Source organism: Fundulus heteroclitus, unplaced genomic scaffold, assembly GCF_011125445.2.
Source record: "Fundulus heteroclitus isolate FHET01 unplaced genomic scaffold, MU-UCD_Fhet_4.1 scaffold_66, whole genome shotgun sequence".
NCBI lineage: Eukaryota > Metazoa > Chordata > Actinopteri > Cyprinodontiformes > Fundulidae > Fundulus > Fundulus heteroclitus.
Window position 1 is genome coordinate 1,801,686 of NW_023397099.1, and position 23,251 is coordinate 1,824,936.

At 39.2% G+C, this 23,251-nt stretch overlaps 1 protein-coding gene across 1 annotated transcript in view; it reads left to right on the top strand.

Annotated features, from left to right (window-relative positions):
- LOC118561538 (neuron navigator 3-like) overlaps positions 1-23,251 on the top strand; it is a gene marked incomplete at both ends in the record, with an annotated part of 89,903 nt that overhangs the window by 55,418 nt on the left and 11,234 nt on the right. The window contains 3 exon segments of the mRNA XM_036133682.1: positions 460-531; positions 9,533-9,766; positions 14,310-14,429. Coding sequence (XP_035989575.1) covers positions 460-531; positions 9,533-9,766; positions 14,310-14,429 — 426 coding nt within the window.

Sequence of the window (23,251 nt, forward strand, 5' to 3'; positions counted from 1 at the left end):
TCCATATGGCTGGGGTCAGGTTAGCAGTTAGCTAATTGAACATGTGGGATGTACTGTAAATGCAAAATGCGAGGAATTGCTTCAATGTGTAGAAAGTGATCATGTGGTGCAGAGATGACCAAGAGGAAGTAATAAATACTGGCACCAAATAACCACATTAATTTAAAGAAAAAAAAGGGGTTAGTTATAACATATGTTTAAGTGTTAATTGGGTAAAACAAAAATTGCAAATAGCCAAAAATCATCTTCAAATTTTTGCTGTGATTTATTGACATTGCAAAATAAAGGCAATTCCGATTTCCAATATATTTTAGTCTTATTGGGATTTGTTTTATTATACTATTCCAACAGCAAAACATGTCTTTGGCTTCCCATGTATAAACGTTCGTCCTTGTGTAAGAACGTGAATAAAAGTGGGTTTCTCATTGCTTACCATCTGGTACTCTCTTGTCTTTCAAGTCCTGATATCTTGGAACCAGCTCTCAAAAAAACTGTGAGCCAATGGCCTCACGGAGAATCTAAGAACACAAGGTAAAAAGACTGCATCTTGGGTGATGACCAAATTATAACCATTAGTATTTGTCAGCTCCCTGAGCAGCGGTTCACTCCCAGTCTTGCTGTCTCCCCTCTTCAGTCTATTATTTTGTGTGTTTTGCCTCATTTAGAAAGGAAGATGGTGGCCAGGCTGCCGACAGCCATGACAGATGGTAGTCTGAGGCTTGTGTGTGTGTGTGTGTGTGTGTGTGTGTGTGTGTGTGTGTGTGTGTGTGTGTGTGTGTGTGTGTGTGTGTGTGTGTGTGCGTGTGTGTGTGTGTGAATTGTGTTTGTTTTCCACTCCGAACAGTCTCCGCCAGGGAAAGATCAATATAGCGCCATTGTATTACCTCTGTGTTTAATGGGACCTCGAGGTTTGAAGTGTGAAGTGTTTGAATAGTCTTAGGAAGGACCTCTAATTTACATGCATCATTGGACCAGAACAGTTTGTATAAAGTATTTGGTGAATGCGTCATCAGAGCTGACTCTTCGCTGTTCCTGGGTTTAATGTTAATAAAAGGAATTCAGTGTGCCTGTATGTTGGAGGTGTTTATATTCTAACTATAATTCAATTCAATTAAATTTTATTTATATAGCGCCAAATCATGAAACATGTCATCTCAAGGCACTTTACAAAATCAGGTTCAATCATATTATACAGATTGGGTCAGATTATACAGATTGGTCAAAAATGTCCTATATAAGGAAACCAGTTGATTGCATCAAAGTCCCGACAAGCAGCATTCACTCCTGGGGAACCGTAGAGCCACAGGGATAGTCGTCTGCATTGTACATGGCTTTGCTGCAATCCCTCATACTGAGCAAGCATGAAGCGACAGTGGGAAGAAAAATTCCCCATTAACGGGAAGGAAAACCTCCGGCAGAACTGGGCTCAGTATGAACGGTCATCTGCCTCGACCGACTGGGGTTACAGAAGACAGAGCAGAGACACAACAAGAGAGACAAAAAAGCACAGAAGCACACATTGATCTAGTAATCTGTTCTACATTAGATGGTAGTAGCGGGTGAGCCGTCTTCTCTGGATGATGTCACAGTTAACAGAACGCCAGACCAGGTGTACCTACTATGAAGAAAAAGAGAGAGAGCAAAAAGTTAAAAGCTGAAATGACGACAGTTATTTCAATGTAATACAATGCAAAACTGGAGAACAGTAGACTGAAGAACAGTAGAAATCAGTAGAGTGAGAAAATTAGACCCTGATGTCCTCCAGCAGCCTAGGCCTATCACAGCACAACTATAGAGATAGCTCAGGGTATGAGCTACTCTAACTATAAGCTTTGTCAAAAAGGAAAGTTTTAACATTAGTCTTAAAAATAGATAGGGTGTCTGCCTCACGGACCAAAACTGGGAGTTGGTTCCACAGGAGAGGAGCCTGATAGCTAAAGGATCTGCCTCCCATTCTACTTTTAGAGACTATAGGAACCACCAGCAGACCTGCAGTCTGAGAGCGAAGTGCTCTGTTAGGAACATACGGGGTAATCAGAGCTCTGAGAAGCATAAGAGAAGCTTTGGATGCATATCAATTTTGCCCACACGAAAAGGCTGGTCAGGTCATCTTAAGCTCTCCACTGGATAAAAAGAAATTGCCGTCATGAACTTGAGGCTTCAATGGATCTGAGGTAATTAATCTCTGTTATGTTCCAGCTCTGTTCTCTTATCTGCTTCTTTGAGATTTTCTAATTATACCAGTTTACATCCCAGTAAGCCAGCTGCTGGAAACAGAAGCACCAAAATAACAAAGTGTAGTATTTCACTTTACATTGAAGCTGCAGAAGGTAACTATTGCCAAAAGTAGAGAGAGAAAAAAGTAAAAGTAAAGAGAGAAATCAGATTTCCTACTGCCGTTTGCAGAAATACACAGCTCCCGTTCAGAAACAACCAATCAAAGCTAGGAGGAATGTCTGGCTCTGATTAGTAGTAATCATTCAACTGTTCGTCCAACCATCCATCCATCCATCCATTCAATCTTCCTGATAACCATCTATTAATGCACCCATCCCCAGATCCATCCATCCATCCATCCATCCATCCATCAGCCCATCCAGTCTTCCTCAGAGCCATTCATTGATGCACCCATCCCCAGTTCTATCCAACCATCTATCCATCCGTCTGTCCATCCTTCCTACCATCCATCTGTCCACATCCTATCATCGGCATAGCCAATCTCTTAATGGTTACTTTGCAGAAATTGGATGCTGGATTGTTTTTGATGTGTACTTAATTAACACACGTACAGTCATCCTGAGATTTTTTTTAGTTGAAGGTCAAAGCTGAGTTTACTTGCTCAATTGTATTTTTTTTTTTTGCTGTTTGTTAGCTGCATAGTTCTGGATTCTACAATCCTATCTCTTTGATCTAGAGTTAATGAGTAATTTAACCAATGAACACACTAAATGGTAAACTTTTAGTGCACCAGTTTAACTGTTTTAATTTGATTCCAACCATAGCACACCCCATGTCTGACTGTAGAAAGTGCAATTCCAAAGGGATAGTTGATTTTGTTTATTATATATTACTTTTTAGAACAATATGGTTAATTCTAAAATGTGTTTATGGATTGGAGATGGCTGGCATGGGACATCAAGAAACCTCAACAGATGATTGTTGTCAAGGTCATCAATTCTTACTCTTTTATCCAATTTCTGCAGAAAATACATCCTGTTACACCACGGTAACTAGGCAACAGTAAATCCATTTCTAAAAAGTTTTAAAAACCAGAGCCAAGGGTTGGGAGAACCTTTTGCGTTTGTGTGGTCCTATTACCAGAACCCCCTTGTGGTGGCAATAGGACATAGCAATTAGATTGAACAGTTTTATAGCTTCATTAACACTTAAATATACTGAAAGATGTACACTTTAATAAGAATTTGACATTTCTGTCACTAGTAAATAGGCAATATATATTGTGTGTAAAAGTATCACGATTTAGATAAGCATTTTATCAAAACTATTTAAGAAACAGTTGATTTTTGACATCCCTTGTCTCATGTGTTAAAGGGTAACCTAACAGTTTCATAGATTCAGTAACAAAGAAATTTCCTCTGTTCCCTGGACCATCTTTGTTTTTTGGAAAGCGGCTTGATATCAACATGTTGTTCAATGAAAAAAAATTATTTATCGACATAGGAAGGGAGAAGAGAAGGCCCGTTCCAGTAAACTCAGCACAACAGTTATCTGTGTCTTTAGTCAGAACCTGCAGCATGATAATCTGAACATAATAGCTTTACTAGGCCGAGGTAGTTTATTTTGCGTTTACATGCTGGGAGCAGAGATCTAGCTATGGGATTCCGGGGATGGCTTTAGGTCCAGTCTGAGCACATGTATGAAATTTACACATAGGAACATTATCTTCCACAGAAACCGATCTGCAGTAACTGTGGCCCTGGAATACAGGTAAAAAGCCTCAAACGACCAAATTACGTCTGCTCAGTGGTAATAATGGGTCAGACCCAGAGGCACTTCTCAACACTTCACAATGTTCTTGTCAGAATTGCCATTCTGAGGGGTAGAGTGGTATGATTCAATGTGATGAAGGTAATCAGGGCCATGTCTGGAGAAGATGAGTTTTCAGCCTGTAATGGAGGATAGAAAGTGACTTGACTGCCCTGACAACTGTATGATTGCATTTATGGGAAACTGCCTGAAGAGGCTCTGCAAATTTAAGTATTTGGCTTATTGCTAAAAATGACAAACTAGTTCATTTCAGTCTCCGTGAGACAGCATGATCAAGTTACATAAAATTGTACAAAATTTAATAAAGTAACCAGTCATATAATTAATCAAAAAACAAATAATCTCATAACTGAATTAAAACAATCAGTTTCACTAATTAAGAAACAACCAAGGCAGGACTGCTGACTAGGAAGACAACAGTGACATTCAGGATTTAACACGATTCATATTTAAACACGCATCTTATTTTTAATCTGAATCTTTTAAAGTAGCAGAATTATTCATTGAAGGATGTTAACATACACAAGTGTTGAGAAAAATAATAATTTTTAACTCAGCTGTCAAAGTCATTAAAACACATGTTTTGGAGATGATGGGATGCTACATGCTATTTGGGCTCAAAGACAATCAAAAGTGTGAGCACTAAACTGGCTTGTATTGTATTGTTTGTTTTAACTTCTCTTGTTTTTTATTGCATTTGTGTGTCGTTACTAACCTCCCTCCCCCTTAATGCTTACACCTTTTAAAAGCCTAACCAGGGACGAAGGCTGCAAATTAGCCCATGGCTACAAGCCTTATGTACTTGGACATCGGCCACCTGTTTGGTTGCAATGTTTAATTGTACTGTCCCTGTCAAATAAATAAATAAATAAAAAGTCCAGAAGGACATTTTGAAATGACCCTGTAAACGGGTCATTTCTTATGAAAGGTCAGTTGTTCTGTGTCCATGCACATTACAGTCCTGAGGAGTGTACTGAAGGTCACGGCAACTTTTTCAGGCAAATTTCGGGACTTTATACTTGCCACTGTAGCTGATATTGACCCCCCCCTTATCCCTCATTGCCTTTTACTAATGACATTAGCTCAGGGTATGTGACATGTTGCTTTGCAGATGGAATCTCCAAACAATGCTCATGAAGTGAATCAACCTGTCCAAGACCTGACTGCTAAATTGGGAACTCATTAGCAACAGTAGGAGATAGTGTATTTATATTAAGCTTTGCTCAGCAATAAGCTGTCCCCCTGCTGTTAACTGGCATTCTCTTCCATCTGAGCTCATGGCAAAGCACAAAATAATCACCACTGAGGGTTCATCGTTTTACTTACAGCAAAGAAAGCAAGAAAGTTACCAGCTCTCTGGAAAATGTGGTGATGATTTGCAAACGGCTAATTTGCCAATATGTCTTGGAAATTTCCATAATTTCCACAAATTCTGACAGGACAGAAGTTGTAATCTTTGGACCAGAGTCCTCAAAAAATAAACTTCTTAATCAATCACTTAATCTGGATGGCATTAAATTGGCCTCTGGTAATAAAGTAAAAAAATCTTTGTGTTACTTTTGAGCAAGACATGTCATTTAAATCCCATATTAAGCAGGTTTCCAAAGTTTCCTTTTTTCACCTCAAGAATATTGCCAAAATTAGAAACATTCTGTCCAGGAGTGATGCTGAAAAACTGGTCCATGCATTTGTTACTTCAAGGCTGGACTATTGTAATTCTTTACTATCAGGAAGTCCACAAAATGCTGTTCAAAGCCTTCAGCTGATCCAAAATGCAGCAGCAAGAGTTCTGATGAAAATCAACAAGATGGATCATATTTCTCCAATTTTAGCTTCCCTTTATTAGCTTCCTATTAAATCAAGAATGGAATTTAAAATCCTTCTTCTAATATATAAAGCCCTTAATATTCAAGCTCCATCATATATCACAGCTCTGATTACCCAGTATGTTCCTAACAGAGCACTTCGCTCTCAGACTGCAGGTCTGCTGGTGGTTCCTAGAGTCTCTAAAAGTAGAATGGGAGGCAGATCCTTTAGTTATCAGGCTCCTCTCCTGTGGAACCAACTCCCAATTTTAGTCCATGAAGTAGACACCTTGTCTACTTTTAAGACTAGGCTTTTTGACAAAGCTTATAATTAGAGTGACTCGTGTTACCCTGGTCTATCTCTGTAGTTATGCTGGTATAGGCTTAGGCTACTGGAGGACATCAGGGTCTATTTTTCTCACTCTACTGAGTTCTCCTACTGTTCTCCAATTTGCATTGTTGGTTGTTATTTCAGCTTTTAACTTTTTGTTCTGTAATTTTTTTCCTTCACCGTAGGTACACCTGGTCTGGCGTTCTCTTAGCTGTGACATCATCCAGGGGAGACAGATCATCATTCTTTTGTCTCTGCTCTGTCTTCTTTAACCCCCAGTTGGTCGAGGCAGATGGCCATTCACACTGAGATAGTTCTGCTGTTCTGTTCTACACTAGTTCTGCTGGAGTTTTTTCTTTCCCTTTAAAGGGAAGTTTTGCTCTCCACTGTTGCTTCATGCTTGCTCGGTATGAGCGATTGCTGCAAAGCCATCGACAATGCAGATGACTGTTCCTGTGTCTCTACGCTCTTGCATGAGGAGTGAATGCTGCATGTCAATACTTGATGCTGGGTTTCCTTTGATAGGAAACTTTTTGACCAATTTGTATAATTTGATTAAATTTGAATTTGTAAAGTGTCTTGAGATGATATGTGTATCATGAATTGGCGCTATATAAATACAATTGAATGGAATTGAATGTTTCATGGAATTTAAAGTTATTCGATACACATATCCACAAATATTCAAAAAAAAGAAAACTATTTCTCTTTTCCAGAGGACATTGAGGAAGTTAGGACTTCCTTTGGATGTTAGAACAAACAGCTCTCAGGAGGGAAACACCACTTGATGTCTAAACAGCATGAGAGGTTGTCTGCGAATTGAGTGACCTCTTGGTTAATGATTTCTGTCCAGTTCTTCTTAAATGTCACTTGTCTGTCACTTCTTAAATGTTTTTACTACAGCTTTTGGTTTGAGCTTTGATAAATCCAACTGTGAGGATTGACGTTTTAAAGCAGACCGTACCATTTGTTGTCTGGACCAAAGCACATTAGATGGCTAGACCCCACTGACTGAGCCTGAGGCGTACATGTCACTGAGCATGAGACATACGTGCTGCATTTAAGGACATTGCAATGGAGCAGGTCAAAAACAAAACCACAGCTGTACATCCAAAGTGTTGAACCAGCAGCTGTAATTAACCCACCCAGTATTCCAGCAGATGAACATTAGCAACAGAAAGCAACTGTGTAGTTTTTTTCAGGCAGGTCAGCACTGAGATGTAACCGCCCTTAGCCTTTTGCTAACTAGCGTTCATCTACAGGCTCTCCACGTTCCATGCATTCCCTGGCAGTTTGACTTGGCACCCTTCTCGTTTGTCTTTTATGAGTCTCGTCTTCAATAAAAAGCCATCTATATAAATTAATTAGTTCCTCTGCAGAATGTTGCGTTAGTCAGTCGAATGGGCATTTATGTTTGGAATGACTGGTAGGTTATGTATACATAAACACCTTTTTCCTGCAGTTACAGCCACGTTGTTTTGACCGAAGAAAGTCATTGAAACTTTGAAAGAAGTTTCAATTACTTTCTGCCCAGAGGATATGTGTACTCCTGGTCTTTGGGCTTTCTGTCGTTTGGTCTGTCGTTCTGATCTCATTCCCTGCTGCTTCTGCCTCAGATACAGATGAGCCTATTTAGCAAACTGCACTACCATCAGTTAAATAATTCTGATTGAGATGGTAGCAGATTGATTGCCAAACCTCTGCAGTTGCCTGGAATTGATTGCTAGATGCATTAACAAGGCTTTGCCTGTGCCTTTGTGCGTCCACCACTCTCAGAAGGTGTTGACAGAGATTAGTCATGAACATGGCTGGCATTGCCGCCCTTCTGATGTTGGCACTTGGCATTAGAGTGTAGTGTAGTGCAGGGTTCTGTCCTGTCTTGCTAACACACACACACACACACACACACACACACACACACACACACACACACACGTAGCTGTTCTCACACCTCTCTTTGCTATCTGTAAGACACGGCTTTAAGGTGGCATTTGTTTTGTCGCATAATATCGACCAGTGTACAGAAGCAAGCATTCAGATAGGCTTCTCCTCCCACTCATAAAGAGGAATCATCTCCTAAAACGTTGTTGTTTATTCCCCCCAAAAATGAATCCAGCAATTTTCAAAAACATGTGACAATACTGCAGGAAATGCAAAGTCACTACAAGAGAAACTGGTTAGTTTTCAGCACTCGCTGGTGTACAGGTGAGGTTTTTTTCACGATAGGGATATGTTTCATCTGACATAGTTTGCATCAATGTTTGGGACTGGATATGAAAATAGCAGATTTTTCTTAAAAAATGCAAATCAGTGCAGCTCTATGGGTTGGGAACAGATCAACTGCTTTTCATTAAAAATATGTAGTTCACTCTTTTCCCCAGCAGAGAGAGCTCCAACAAGGTAACACAACTGATAGGCTTTACTGTCTGTATAAAAATTGGTTGCCCCATAGTCTTATAACCTGTTTATGAAAATAATACAAATTATTAAACGTTTTACTTTAAAACAGATGATAAAGTCTACAGTGTAGGAAATGTGTTGGGCACATCACATTATTGTATAATGTATTTAAATTGTATATATTTGAAAATCATTCTGCAATACTGGAACCACAATCAGTGTTGCATGTCTACCAGCTTGACTCTGGAGACTTTTTTGCCCATTTGTCTTTGGGAAATAGCTAAAGGTTATTCAGATTGGATGGAGTTTCTTTGAGTCTCTCCAGAGGTTTTCAATTTGAATGGACTTTAACTGGGCCATTCTAACATATGAATATGTTTTGTTTTTAGCATTCAGAGCTCTGTATGTATTTTAGTTGTGTGTGGGTTTTTTTTACCTGTGTGAAGGAGAAACTCCATCCCAGTCTGAAATATTGTACCAGCTTCTTGCAAGTTTTCCTCCAGGACTGCTGTGTATTTAGCTCAATCCATCTTCCATCTGAATCTGACCAGCTCCACATGTCTACTGTAAAAAAGCATTCCAACACCCCAATGTTTTACCATGGTGATGGTGTATTCAGGGTAACATTCAGTATTACTGTACGTTGGTCAAAAAGTTTAAAAATACATAGACTTTTATGGCTTCAAGAGACTGTGTGTCATTACCTGTAATAAGGTTTTTAAATAATTATTTTCTCTTAGAATTAGATTTTTTTTTATCTCACTCTTTAACAAATGACTTGTCCTTTCACCTAAATGATTAGCCTTTTATACGTCAGCGATTTTTATTATTATTTCAAGAATCATTTATTTCTGTTCTATTTTTTTTGCGGTCTGCTTTTTAATAAGGTAAAAAAAAGTATAAATGTATTAATTAATATAAATGTATTTATATAATTTATTATTTTTATTTATTAGTTTTCCTTTTTCCTTCCCTTCTCTCCAAACAGCACATTAGAAACAACCTTTGACACTACGGTGACGACAGAGGTGAACGGGCGGAGTCTCCCTGCCCTCGCTGCACGCTCCTCCCCCATGGCCTGGCGTCTTGGTCAAACTCAAACCCCCCGTCTCCAAGCAGGTGAAGCCCCCTCGATGCCAAGTGGGTACTCTGCGCCCAGACCCAGCACAGCAGGTGCTGCTGCCAATGCAGGCCGCTACAGCGGCCACTCAGATCCTTCCAGGTTAGTTACAATGACCCAAAAAAGTGAGAAGTTAAAAGGCTGTTTTCTTCCTTTTGCAATGACTTGCTTGTCCCAAATTTAAATATCAAAAATGTGTATTATTAAGATTTAACATGCTTTAGAATAAAACTTTAATTTACCTATTTCAGACATTTACTCTAAGCTCATCTGACCAGCTAGCAGCTGTTTTCTATAAGGGAGCGGTACCAATATTCCCATGAATTACCCAATCAATTATCATTAATTTCAAACTCAATGTGGTCACTGTTTTAATGTTCGTTATTGTAGCTGAAACACAATAAAATTCTTATGGTATCTAAAGAAGTGGGGTCTCAGAACACAGGACCAAATCCAAGTTTTAAGTGGTTTTTAGATATTGAGATATCTGGAAACTGTCTGAAGCAGATTTAGATTAGCTAGAAAAGATGAGTAAACTGTTAAAATTGACGCCTGTTTCTAAAAGAAAAATACAAATCAAAACAGGAATTAAGTAGTTTGTAAAATAACGCAAAGATTTATTTGGTCGCATAAAAGCTTAAGACCATAAACTGATAAGAAAAGCTAAGTACTGCCATCGTATCATCAGGTTGTGCATCATGGTCACGCACCAATAACTTTGGGCTCATCTGTCCTAAGGACATTGTTCCATAAGTCTGCTGGTTCATTCAGATAAAACTTTTTTGACCAAAAAAATATTCTCATATTGTTTGAAAACCCCTTTTCTGGATAACCACTACTGTTCAGTTAAACTGTTATTTATCTGAGTTAGCTGTGTAGGGGATGAAGCAAACAAGTGGAAGGCCATGCTGTGGTCACCTCAGACCAAAATCGAACTTTTTTGTGATGTGGGGATGCTTATTTTTTAGAAAGTACAAGGTCCAGACCTTTTTGTCATTGGGAATCTGTGGCAAAACCTGAAAACTGATTAGTTCTGATGCTGCTTGACTAAGGAAATATGGTGGTGGTAGCATCATGCTGTGGGAAGGCTTTTCTCTAACAGGATCAGAGTTAAATGGTGGATGGAGCTAAATACAGGACAATCATAAAGTAATGATGATGTCCAACCAGTCTGGCTGGGCATGAGCTATTTTGCATAAAGGAACGCAGAACCCTTTCAGGCTTTAGACCTGCAAAGCTGATAGCTACAAGTGTTTGGAGCTTTTGCAGCAAAAGTTGGTTTTACAAAGTAAAAGGCAATATGCTTTGGAGAAATGTGATTAAACTAGTCAAGCACTCTTTTGAATATATATGATTACTTTTTCCTACGTAGTAACATGGTTTTTACTTTCTGCTACACTACTTTCAGGGTCTTTCTTAAGAAGTGCAATGACTAATTTTTACTCATCTTGTATAGCATTTGTCCAAAAGCACTCAGAAATTCATGTTTAGCTGGCTATTCATACAGCCACCCAAGGTCTCACGCTTCTTTCTCTGTGCATCAATACAAATAGGCTGCTGTCATCCACCAAGGCTGTCTTTGGTGTTTCAAGCTTTGAGTAGGATGTTTTCAGAAGATGCATTTATGCAGGCGCTGTGGCTCTTGATAAACTAACAGATTACCTCAATAAGAAAAGAGACATGTTTTTTTTTTTTTTTAAAAACATTATAGCGTCTCCCCTGCCGGTGACCTTCATGGATTACTATGGTAATAATTTATATAAAAAAGCCAAGAGGTGGGTTAAAGCTGTTACTCACTTCCATAGAAGTGCACACTCCCACTTTGCAACCTTGTGCTTAAGATCTTCTAAACCTGGATAATATGTAAGTATAGGTAGGTATTGGTTAAGTTGGAGGATTCTGTTGAATTATGAATATGTGTGACAAAATACTAAAAAGCCTACGTAAAAAGAAAAATATGCTTTCACACTCAGCACTATTGCCCCAGGGTCCAATTACAGATTTCCTATAAAAATATGACTGCAGCTTCAAATCCTGCTGCTTTCTCGCTACTCTTTTGTTCTAAGCATGAGTCCAGTTTATCATTATCATTTATCCATTCCAGAATTCAAATCACTGTGATGTCCTATTGACACTACAATTTGTATCCAAATTTCAACCTTCTGACCCTAAATTGCCATACTCATGATGACGGGATTGCTTGGCAGGTTCAGTGTTAACCCAAAAATCACTGAGGTCCAAGCCTATTAGGAACAGGACAAACCTACAATCATACAAGCCTATGCTTTGTATAAATGAACTTTCAAACCTGTGGTGTTATGAAGCTGTGGCGCTGTTTTGCTGTCATGTGGTAAATTGGAAACTTTAACACATTTCAGTTTCCTAACAGCACGGTGATGCCATACACATATCCAAACTGATATTGCATGGATAAAGCAAAGGGAAATTAAAGATGCATAGTGCAAGTTTTCAAGTTAAATATTATTAGTTTTCTTTCCCATACATGCCCTTACGATTGCCTGACATGTAAAACGAGTTATCCTGTATTTAACGCTGGTACCTCTATAGGCTGGAGTAGTCAGTTCATGAGTGATTCGGGCAGGAACCTCTGGCCGTGCGTGTGGGTGTGACGCACTGCTCGCTTTCATTCAGTCGATGACTTTGTTCAGCCTCCACCGTAAACGATGCATTAGCGAGAGAACACGGGCTAACTTCAATATTTCTAGCTTTCTTACCTCAGAAGGCATTATACTTCTGAGCAAAAGACCTGTGCAGTCTCAGCGGCAGATGCTTCCTCTTCTCCCATGCACGTGTGCAACACTGGTGTTATATCCAGTTGTCACCAGAGGGGGCAGACATCTGCAAAAATGCTGGAACTTGTGCTATACTCGTTTAAACTTCCTAAAACCCCAAACTTGATTTCGCAAACCAGTCACAATTTAGACCAACTTCACTAATAATGCCAAATAGAGTAGTCAAATGTCCAGTTTGAGTGATGCCTCTATAGGTAGTTAGTTCATGTGGTTGAAGTTCAGTTTGTAAAAGAACATTTACACTTATTTGTTTAGGTTTTACCTTATTGTCTAGAGCAGGGGTTCCCAAACGTTTTTAGCCGCGCACCCCCTTTCATGTCCCAGCTGGGTTGACGCACCCCCGAGATTAATATATTATATATATATATATATATATATATATATATATATATATATATATATATATATATATATATATATATATATATATATATATATATATATATATATATATATATATATAAAACGGTTAAAATTCAAACGTCGTAACAAAGCTTCTAAATCTGAGTCTGACGCACAATTTACGCCGCAAAATACAAACACGAAGCAGTTTGATTTTTGTCCGATGACGAGCGAGCGAGCGACAACTGTTAAAGCAGCACAGAGTAACAATAACTCTAGCGCTCCATAGAGATGTTATTAATCAGAGAAATCTTTCTGATTGTTTCACAGCTGTTACCTTCAGCAGGTAAACATGCCCACGGCAACACACCTCGGCTCCCCCAGCCCGTTTTTGTCTGAATATGCGCTAAAACTGCCTTTTTTAAAATGAACTGCACGGTGCAGTCTGCGCCTGTCTGAATCGCAATGAGAAGTATTACAGCTCTGTGCACGAGCATAGTCAAGAAATCCCCCCAGGAGCAGCGTTTTTTTTATTTCTTTTTCCCAGGACCCAGGGTAACGACAGCGTTGTGCGTGTCATGCGCGTCAAAGGTGTCACAGGTTCAAAGTCATGGCACCATAAGCAGCACGGCGCTGGTTGTAGGCGCTGCGCGATCCATAGAGACAGAGTCACTCAATTTAATCTCGTAAATAAAACTTTCGGCCCGAATTAAATGTTTCCTCTGCTGACGTAAACGACGTAAAGCCAGGAGAGAGGAAGAGGCATTTTCTGATTCTCGCTCGGTTTCTTCTCCCGGATTCGTTGCGATTCTCTCCTCTTATGCCTCAAATTTCTCTCTCACTCTCTTCCTCTTCTCTTTAATGTCTAACTTTGACCTTAGATGTCTCACCTGTTCCCCTGTTTTTTAGCCTATTGAGCATATTTGCGAGAATTATTGAAGCAGAGACCACAAGCTATATGCGCATATACAGCACTGCGGATTTTTCATCTTAAAATGAAGTGTAGAAAAAGATTTCTTCTAAATAAATACAGTTTATTAACATTTTCGTGTTAATACTGTATCGTTCCATTATGAGACCCAAGCACCAGACCAAGGTTTTGCTGCTAACACTTTATTTCTCCCCGGAAGCCACACATTTCCTCTGGTATGACCCCAAAGCGATCTGATTTAAAGGAGCAGTAAGTGTGCAACAGCACTTAGCAATAAAGTCTAATAAGGATCATTACAACACATATTTATTTATTGATTAAATTAACGGTTTTTTTAACTTTACAAAAGAAATGTTTATTTACACATCTTTATTGTGTGGGGGGGGGGGGAATTACAGTTTTCGCCTCGCGCACCCCCTAGTGGCAGCTCGTGCACCCACAGCGCACTACACTTTGGGAAACCCTGGTCTAGAGAATAAAAAACTTGATGAAACAAGATATAGAATTATTAAACCCATTGTTTTAATTTTAACATTTTTAATTTATTCACTTCTTGCAGATACCTGACCGACAGTGCCCTCCATCTGTATGGAAGGAACACCAGCCGGTCCTCTGATGTAGCTCCTACCCGGGAGATCACCCAAAGAGGAAGCAAAGAGATGCAGGGTGACATTGACAGGTAAGGACAATGTCGAGCAATGTTGTTGTGATTGCTGGTGCTGTGCAGATGTGACGGGGGTAGAATAACCCAAGCTGAGATGCAAAATGTTTGTCTTTACCAATCATGATATTATGCTTATAGCCTTTTACTCTCACTTCTGTTTCTTAGACATTGAATCAAAGTTAACATAAGATTCATTAACTTTTCTAGTTGCCATTCATTATAAGCTCCAACCAGAAGAGCACTTTTAGGAGCAAATGCGCCAGACACAGGTGTGATGTGCTTTTGATGAAGTTGGTGCATGAATAAAAATAAAGGGACGGATTACTGAGCTGATCAAACACATCTGGGGATCTTTGCCCATTGTTAGAGGCTCCAGGAAGGTTTCAAGGAGAAAATGACTTGAAATTACTGTGTTAAAATATTGATGTTGGTAAGACTACAACATAAAATAACAAATTTGCTTTATCATATTCAGTGAATGAGTAACCTAGTTGTAATTTCATTAATTTTGGCTAAATAAGACAAAAAAAGGTGAACTGTGTCCCTCTCCTGTTGCTGAGAATAGAGTTTTAATAATTTTTTAATAGAAAATCAAGGCAAAATAAATTAGGAGATTGTTAGCTTTTATTTTCATCTTTAGTTTATTGTTGATAAGAATTAAAATTGTATATTTTAATTCAACAAATATTTTTGTTTTTAAATGTCAAAAAAATTCATTGTGACATGTGAGTCGTTTCAGCTTTATAATTTTGGTGCACATTGCAAAAACAATTACATCACTATGGTGTTATTGCATGTGATATAGGGTGTTATGAGATTTTCCAGTACATGTTACTACCTTCTTACACCCCTAAATAAAGTGATCTGAGGATACACAACTGACACATCTAGAGGTTGCTTTTGTTAGAAGTCAGCCTACCAGTGTTTGGCTTCATCTGGTCTGAGTAGGGGACCCAGCAGGACAGAAACTTCCCAGCGAAGCTCAGATCCAAAGACGTGGTTCTATTGCAGATAAAGTCTGTGTTTTCTTCTATCATGTTGCAAACTGAACCCAAGAATGGAGTTCAGTCAGGCAATATGTTTTAAGTGATGCAGCTGAAGAACCTCCTGCCTGCAGATTGTTGCGCAGATGTGCTTTTGATTTAAACCTGTCAAGAAAGATTTTAGTGACTGACATCAAGACAGGCTGCGAAAAAATCGACTGATGCAGTGACATTTTCCAATGTCACAGCTTCTACTTGTACCTCACAGCCAGAACAGCATGAGGTGGAAACAACCTCAAACAACCAGACGTGTTGAGATTTAGACGGCTCTTAATCTTTTGATTTCAATTAGAGCAGCTTTGTTGCAATACTACAGCAAACCTGACAGAATGTTGCAGGATTTCCTAAAGAGTGGATGTCAGGCAACATAATTCAGTGAACATGATGAGGTAGCTGCATGATGATGTAATTAAAAAAGACTTGGGATTGATGCCTGTGTCTTGATGTTTGGCAACCCTTTATAATCCTTTTGTTGCAGCCTTTTTGTCGTTTCAGTGTAGTGTGCTCAATTCATAAAAGGGTTTACGACAATGTCATAAATTAAACATTGTCTTTAACATTACTTTATTGATTATATCCTTTGTGACCTCTGTCATGAAACTAGATATTATATGTATAGATTTAGGCTCTGATCTAAACAACCTCTACATGCTTTAAAAGGCTGCAGCTCAGTGTTGTATTAATTGGGAAATTTCAAACTAGTTTAATAACTATTGCAGGGAAAGTATTCCAAGAATTTACAGAAGTAGTGAAGTCAGAGTAAACTCAGAGGGTATAGCACTGTGGAATGAACTCAGGTGGTGGAGCAGAATTTGAGATGCAACGAGAGGTTTTATGCTGCCTCCATGCAAGGGGTCGACAAAAAACGATGAGCTCCCCTACAGAAACTGTATTTTAAATGGATAAACACAACTTTTGTTCACCAAAAACAGCCTTTGTCTCTGGTGAACCGTTTTATTCACTGTCTGGGCCTGATCTTAAGCTTGTATATTTGATTGTTTTGTTTAAGTTCCTCGCCTTCCTTTGGTTTAAAAAATAATAATTCTGCTTTTCCTCAAGTGCAGTCTGTCTTAGTGCAAATATCAATGTCTGCCTTTCCTTTGGTTTCCCAGAGGCAACAATCTTCCCACAGGATCAGAGTTTGAACTATGAAACCTTGTTTTATTTTGTTTCTTCCTTTCCCTTTTTCCCCAAAAGCTAAATAAATGGAGATAAAAAAGAAAATACCCAATGCTTCCCCCAGCATTGCTGTGACGGGTGATTGTTGGAGGATGAGCTGTCACTTCTCACTGACATACACCAAAGCTCAGGAGAAAATTTATATCCCAGATTTCACACCTCAGACTGACTTTACCTCCAGAGAACAAGATCTGCCTCCCACGACCATTTTCCTCTTTTTATCCCAAAGCCTCTGGCTGGAGGTAAAATGAGTACGGGATAAGTCCCAGGTTCAAACAATCTGTTTACTGCCTTACCTTTGGAGAGTTTTCACCACCGGAAAGGAGCATGCTGGCAGTTCAGAAAAGAAAAGTACAAGAGAAACATTTAGCTTAATTCTTCACACCAAAATCCACACTGACAGCCATATTTTCTTCACTTTTAACTGTTTTAATTATGAATGTGTTAGGATGAAATATGTTAGTTTTTCTGATTATTGCATATCTAATGTTTTTCCTTCATACCAATCCAGTTTTTCTTGTGTCTAATAGGGAATTGAGTTGCTGGCAGATGTCATGGTCCGGTTTGGTGAATGACTCAAATGCAGAGACTGAACTGGCAAAATGGAGTTCTTTAATAATGAAACAGAAAAGCAGGTTAAGGAGCATGGCAGAAAAATGGTAAAAACATTCAAACAGACAGGATAACGGAGAGCGGTAGTGAAATCAGTAGCTTGAATACTGGAGCAAGGGTGGAGGATGACAAATAAATCAGATGAGATAATCAGAGGAAATGTGGAACAGTTGTGACAGAAGGAAAGCAAGGAAGCTGAGAGACAGACTAATAAACCAAATGGCGTGGAACTCAGACACAAAGAAACTATCAAACGAGGTGGGAAAGTTTTACAGAGATGGAAAGGATTCCAAATGTTCAAAGACCAGAACACAAGGATGAACTAAGAACAACACCTTGGAGAACCTAAACAACAGGAAAAGGGAGAAAACACAACACAGGAGAAACCCAAAAACCCTGGGTTAATAACTCTTGCAGCAGAACTGCAGATGCACGCAGGACAGAAAATGTAGTTCAGACAACTTGTTTGTCCACTAAACAGAACTATAAAGTGACTATTTTCTCAACAAAGCCGCTAATCACTGGTTATTAAAGTTTAATGTCAGTCTAAGCGATGAGGGCCACACAAACACAGCTCTTATTGTATCACCGAAGTGTAACGGGAGCATGGAGTACACAGAGTGTGCCAGTCCTCCAGGTACACTTGCAATTGTAGAAAGAGTTTTCAGGAAACATAAAGTGAGTACATGCTCTGTGTACATAAACTGAGCTCCCAGGAGGCTCATTATGCTTCATGCTCTTCACAGTATGTGTGCTACCAGCTTTATTCCAAACCAACAAATTCCAAATCCAGAAATGCATTTAAATGACTCATCATGTCATGACCAATATGCCCAAATCAACATGCATTCAGTCACAGTTTAACGGCTCTGGCAGCATACTGCAGAGATCACTCTTGGGAGGCCGGGATTGAAGCAAAACGTTCTGATTAAACACAACTTCTTTGGGATGTGCAACAAGTCAAGTGAAGTCCAGCTGCAAGTCCATCCATCCATTTTCCAACACACTTATCCCTACTGGGGTTGCGAGGGGTGCTGGTGCCTATCTCCAGCTGTCAATGGGTGAGATTTTTTTTAAAAAAGCCTACTCAAAAACAAATTAATAATTGTATACAATTTTAAACAATAATTTTAATAATTTAAATAATCATGAATATTTGCTGAATTGTTCATGTTTCATCAGTGTAAATTTAAAAATGTTGAGCAAGATATGATTACAAATTAATCCAGAGAGTATCTGGAGATGGCCAGGTCCCTCAGATGGTTAGTAAGTTTGAAAACAATGGAGATCTCAGCTTTTACCTAAAAGCCCTTTTCATCTCTAAAAATATCCCCCTGTCATGCAACATAGATGAGATGGGCACGTGGCTTTGCTGTCAAGAAGGAAAGCCTATGGAGAATGTTTTGACACCAGCAGGCTCCCATTTCTCAGCAGAGACATGAATAAGTTACAGGGCTTTGCTTTTAGCGTCCCATTGTCTCGAGTGTGTGCTGCTGCCATCTCTCCACCTCTGGTGACTGGACTCCGGCAGCTGGCTCTGCACTTTTTAATTATTTGTTTGTTTATTTTGGTATGAAGCTTTGGGGAATTGGGGGCAACTGTGTTGAAATGTGTGCTACGATTTTGCTGTCCACTTTCAACAAAAGAGATCTTGTTGGTGCGGTTGTCCTCGTCCACATTTAAGCGTGTGTCTGCAGATTGGTGCATGTGTTGCCAAGCAGCAAGATCCAGGCTGTCTCTCTGTGACGGTCGTGGTGAAGCTGCGCTTGTCAAGTGCTGCCGTAAGCGGTGAGGAGATTTGCAGGGAAAGAGGGTCTCAGTATCACTGACAAAGCCAGTCATTATCTAAGTTTGTGCATGTCGTTCAACTCTGCCGTTGGCGCTGCTCAGGAAGAAAATATCCTCTAGCATTCCACCTGAAACTGCAGCAACTCAACGCTTCTGCTATCTAAGGTGTCTGTAGTTTTCCTTTTCAGTCTCTTCACATTCCCCAGTCTTTTGTCTTTTTCTGGCTCTCAGAGTTTATCAAATCCACTTGGGGGATACAGACTAAACTTGGCAAACTTTTTCTAATTTGAAAATGTTCTATCAAAGATTCAAACATCTAGCTATGTTCAGCCTGTCTCTGTGTGTGTGTGTGTTTCCATGTTTATTTTGTATTGTACTGACTCTGTATCTATTTAAAACTGAGGCCTAAAAAACATACCCATGCCAGAAGTTTTGGTGTTGCCATTATATTAATGAATATATCAACAGCAAACACTACCATTTTGTACAGGGTCTGTAATCATGAGGAATGTCCCAGTCAGAATTTCTTTTCATCCCCACCCTTGCAGAAGAAATCAACTTGTTCCACATAAGCCGGTATATGTCAGTTTCTAAAAAAACATAAAAATACACTCATATTTAATAAATTATAATATGAATTTCTAAGAGCCGTTTGTCAGGTTAAAGGTAGCTTGTAAAAAAAGCATTAAGCTGGTATTGAACATACTTTTTATTAGGCCCCCCATTTCTGCATGAAAGATTTTGCTTTTTTTATTGGTGTGATGCAATATTCTAATCTTAAATGGTGTGATCTTATTAGCTAAGGTTGGAGAAAATCATAATTAACAGAAATAAAGACTTTACAACATCATCAGTCTATACAAATCTATATAATGTGTTTCCCTTGCTCAATTGAGTTATTGAAATAACTCAATTGAGATGAAAATGACATTTTAAAATGTTCAAATGTATTGAATATGACTGTAAATATAGAAAAATATGTAACGTGTAAAGCATGGGTTTTACATGTGGAAAAATTTTCACTGGAACCACTTGGTGAAGGTTTGCCTATAGGTGTTTCACAACACAATATCATTTTTATAAGTTCCCACCTTACTACACAATATAATTTCCCCTTAGTGTCCCTGTTTCACTTTCAGTTTCAATTGTGACATTTTTCATGTTTCACCTTTTACTACACAGTATCATTTCTGCACTTGTAACTATATCTGACATGTTTTCCACATTTTTCACATGTTTCTACACAATATGTTTTCCATCTTACCACAAAATATAATTTCTACATGTCAAACTGTTCACACATGTAGAATACCTTTGACATTGACCAGCATTTTGTCAGTAGTTCCAGCTTCAGAGACATAAAACTAAAATAGCCTGCCTACTTTAACTTGTCATTGGTTCACTCCTCGAGTGGCCCACCTGACCCCATCAGAATGGACCCCTGGGGTGACAAGGCCGAAGGAATAATGCTGAGTGAGGTCAGAGCTGCCTGTCTGTTTTTCTGAGTGATGATGAGCCCCATATGACCAGGTTTTCAGCAAGCTCACACAGTTTGAAAACCTGACATATTTTACATATAAGTAAAAAGGCAAAAAAAAATTATCTAGTGACTGACTCACTTTATATGCTAATACTTTTCCTTTCCTCCCTTTCAAGGCTAGAGTGAATTATTCAGGAAACCTTTCTTATCTCTAACATTAAACATGTGCACAGTTTGGGTAATTAGTGTTTCCATACAGCCATCTGTATATTAATGCATTCAGTTCATCCTGACGGCCGGGGTTCATGTGTTTCATGTGAAACAGTGATGCTATCATAATGACTGACCTTAAACTCATACAAAAACAGATTACATCAGGCACTAATTGCATTTTTATCTATGCACCAGACCTGAATATTATACAACTGGTTGTCTAATACCACGCTTTTATTATTTATATTAAAAATAGTTTCATTTTGGTTTAGACAGAAGATGCTAACTAGAATCGTTCAACTTCTGAAGAAGTTGAAGAAGGCGCCCGCCTGGTGGTGCACGTAACCGTCAAAGGCAAAGCTTTCTTAGTTCCTTGGTCGTAGGCTTTTATCACTTGGGGATTTTAAATCAAATCTTCTGAGTGTGAAAAGGATTTGTCTTCGTCAAAACCAGCCGACAGGAGAAGGTCTGCATCCAAGCAGCATGGAAAATTGGTGTTATTAAAACATGATTAAATACTTCAGTGTAGCATGAAAAAATTAAATATGTGAATAAAAATGTTAAAGGCATTACAAACTACTAAAGGAAGTACAAACTCTGTGAAGCAGAAGTTGGTGAGACCTTCCTAGAGCTACTTCCGGTTAGCAACATGCTAAGCGTTAGCCGCTAACATGGTTGTGTCCAGTATCACCGGGTGATTGTACTCTGTTAGTTTGGTCCAAATCCTGTACTGGGAAGTTCCTCAAAAAGGGTGCCAATACTTAATGTCACCAAAGCTCACTAAAGGCCATGTGTCAGATCGGCCTCCTTTAGCAACTAAGCCTCACCAAATCTAGTTCCAGAACTCAACATTTGACAAAAATGGTGTGTAGTGCCATTTCCCACAGGTGAGTGGTGCTGTATTGGCCGGGGGGTAGTTCTTGCTGTTGCAATTTTTTCATCATTCACTCATTTATATCAGTTGTTCAAATTATTTATTTGTTACTTGTGAAAAAAAAAATCAAAAATATTGGGTACCCCCGAGCGGGTTGCGAACCTGCGACCTTTGGTGCACCAGCCCAACACCTAAACCACTGTACCAAAAAAAAATGTGATGCTGAGCTCTGCATTTTTGAGAGGTCAACTGTGTCTAGGAAGTGGTTTTGAAAAGTGGTTTTTGGTTAATTTTGTCACCACGGTAACTTTAAATGGCGTCAAGTACAAATAGCACACTTCGCGGCGTCGAGACGCACGTTTTGATGAATAGTTTGTGGGGGTACAGCCTACGGTTCGGGCTGTATTAATGGTGACGGAAGAATAAAAAGCAATAAAAATAAAGAAACCCTTATTAGGTGCATAGTATAAGGCCTCCGCCATGCATTTTCAATGCATAGGCGGGCGCCTAATAATAATAAAGAACCCCTTATTAGGTGCATAGTATAAGGCCTCCGCCATGCATTTTCAATGGATAGGCGGGCGCCTAATAAAGCCAAGGTGACAAAACAAGGGTACTGTGACATTTGAATACATTTCCAACTACTTTTTAGAGAAGGTATTGGCATATTTAGGTTTTCTTAGAAGGCTTAAATCTCCATTTAAATGTGTTCCTGTATCTGGATCTGTTGTGCCAAAGATACTCATTAGAGACTGGTGATATAACATTATTTTAAACAAGGAAGGTGACCTGATTATCTTAGTCGTTCAATGACAAAACATTGCGATCTTAATATGAGTTATGTGAGGGGCTCCTTTATTTTCCATAGTTCAACTGTCCAATCATTTTTGCTGATGAGAAATATTGCCAAACTCTCAATGTTGAGCTGAATTCATGCCCCGCCCTTCTCTTACTGAGTATAGGTGAGGGTGTCTCCTAACCTGGAGATAGCATACTCCAGGTGAAGATAATCATGGGATTAGTTGAGAGATGTTCACTCATAGTCCGTGTGCCAGAATCTGTAGGACGTCTCCTTAAGAAGTTTCGTATGAACTGTCAGGGGGCAACTTTGCTACACATAGCAGTGATCTCAAAACACCAATGTTCCCACGTTTTCACTTGCATATTAATAAGTTATAGGCGATAAAACATCTAAACAGTTGCACTCCGTCCAAGAGGTCACGTGATTTGATTTTTGCTGCTCAGCTAATCAGATCGCTGTATTGTCAGCTGAGCGCGTTCAACCGTTCATCATGGCTGCGCCTGTAAAGAGTTGTAAACATTTGTTTCCAGACGAAGAAAGACCAATAATAGCATTTTCTGGCGCCAGTTGGCAAAGATCTTTATGGCAAGGAAAAAATAAATAGCCCAGTCCATCCATCATTCATTTTCTAACACGCTTATCCCTGCTGGGTTCGCGAGGGGTGCCGGTGCCGATCTCCAGCTGTCAATGGGCGAAAGGTGGGGTACAACATGGACATGTCGCCAGTCCATCGCAGGGCAGAAATAGCCCAGACTTTTGCCCAATTTACTGTAATATCATTGAGACCTGCTGCGCTAGGATACCACAGGTGCCAAACGACTTGTATCCCCTGCGTCGGGAGCGCAT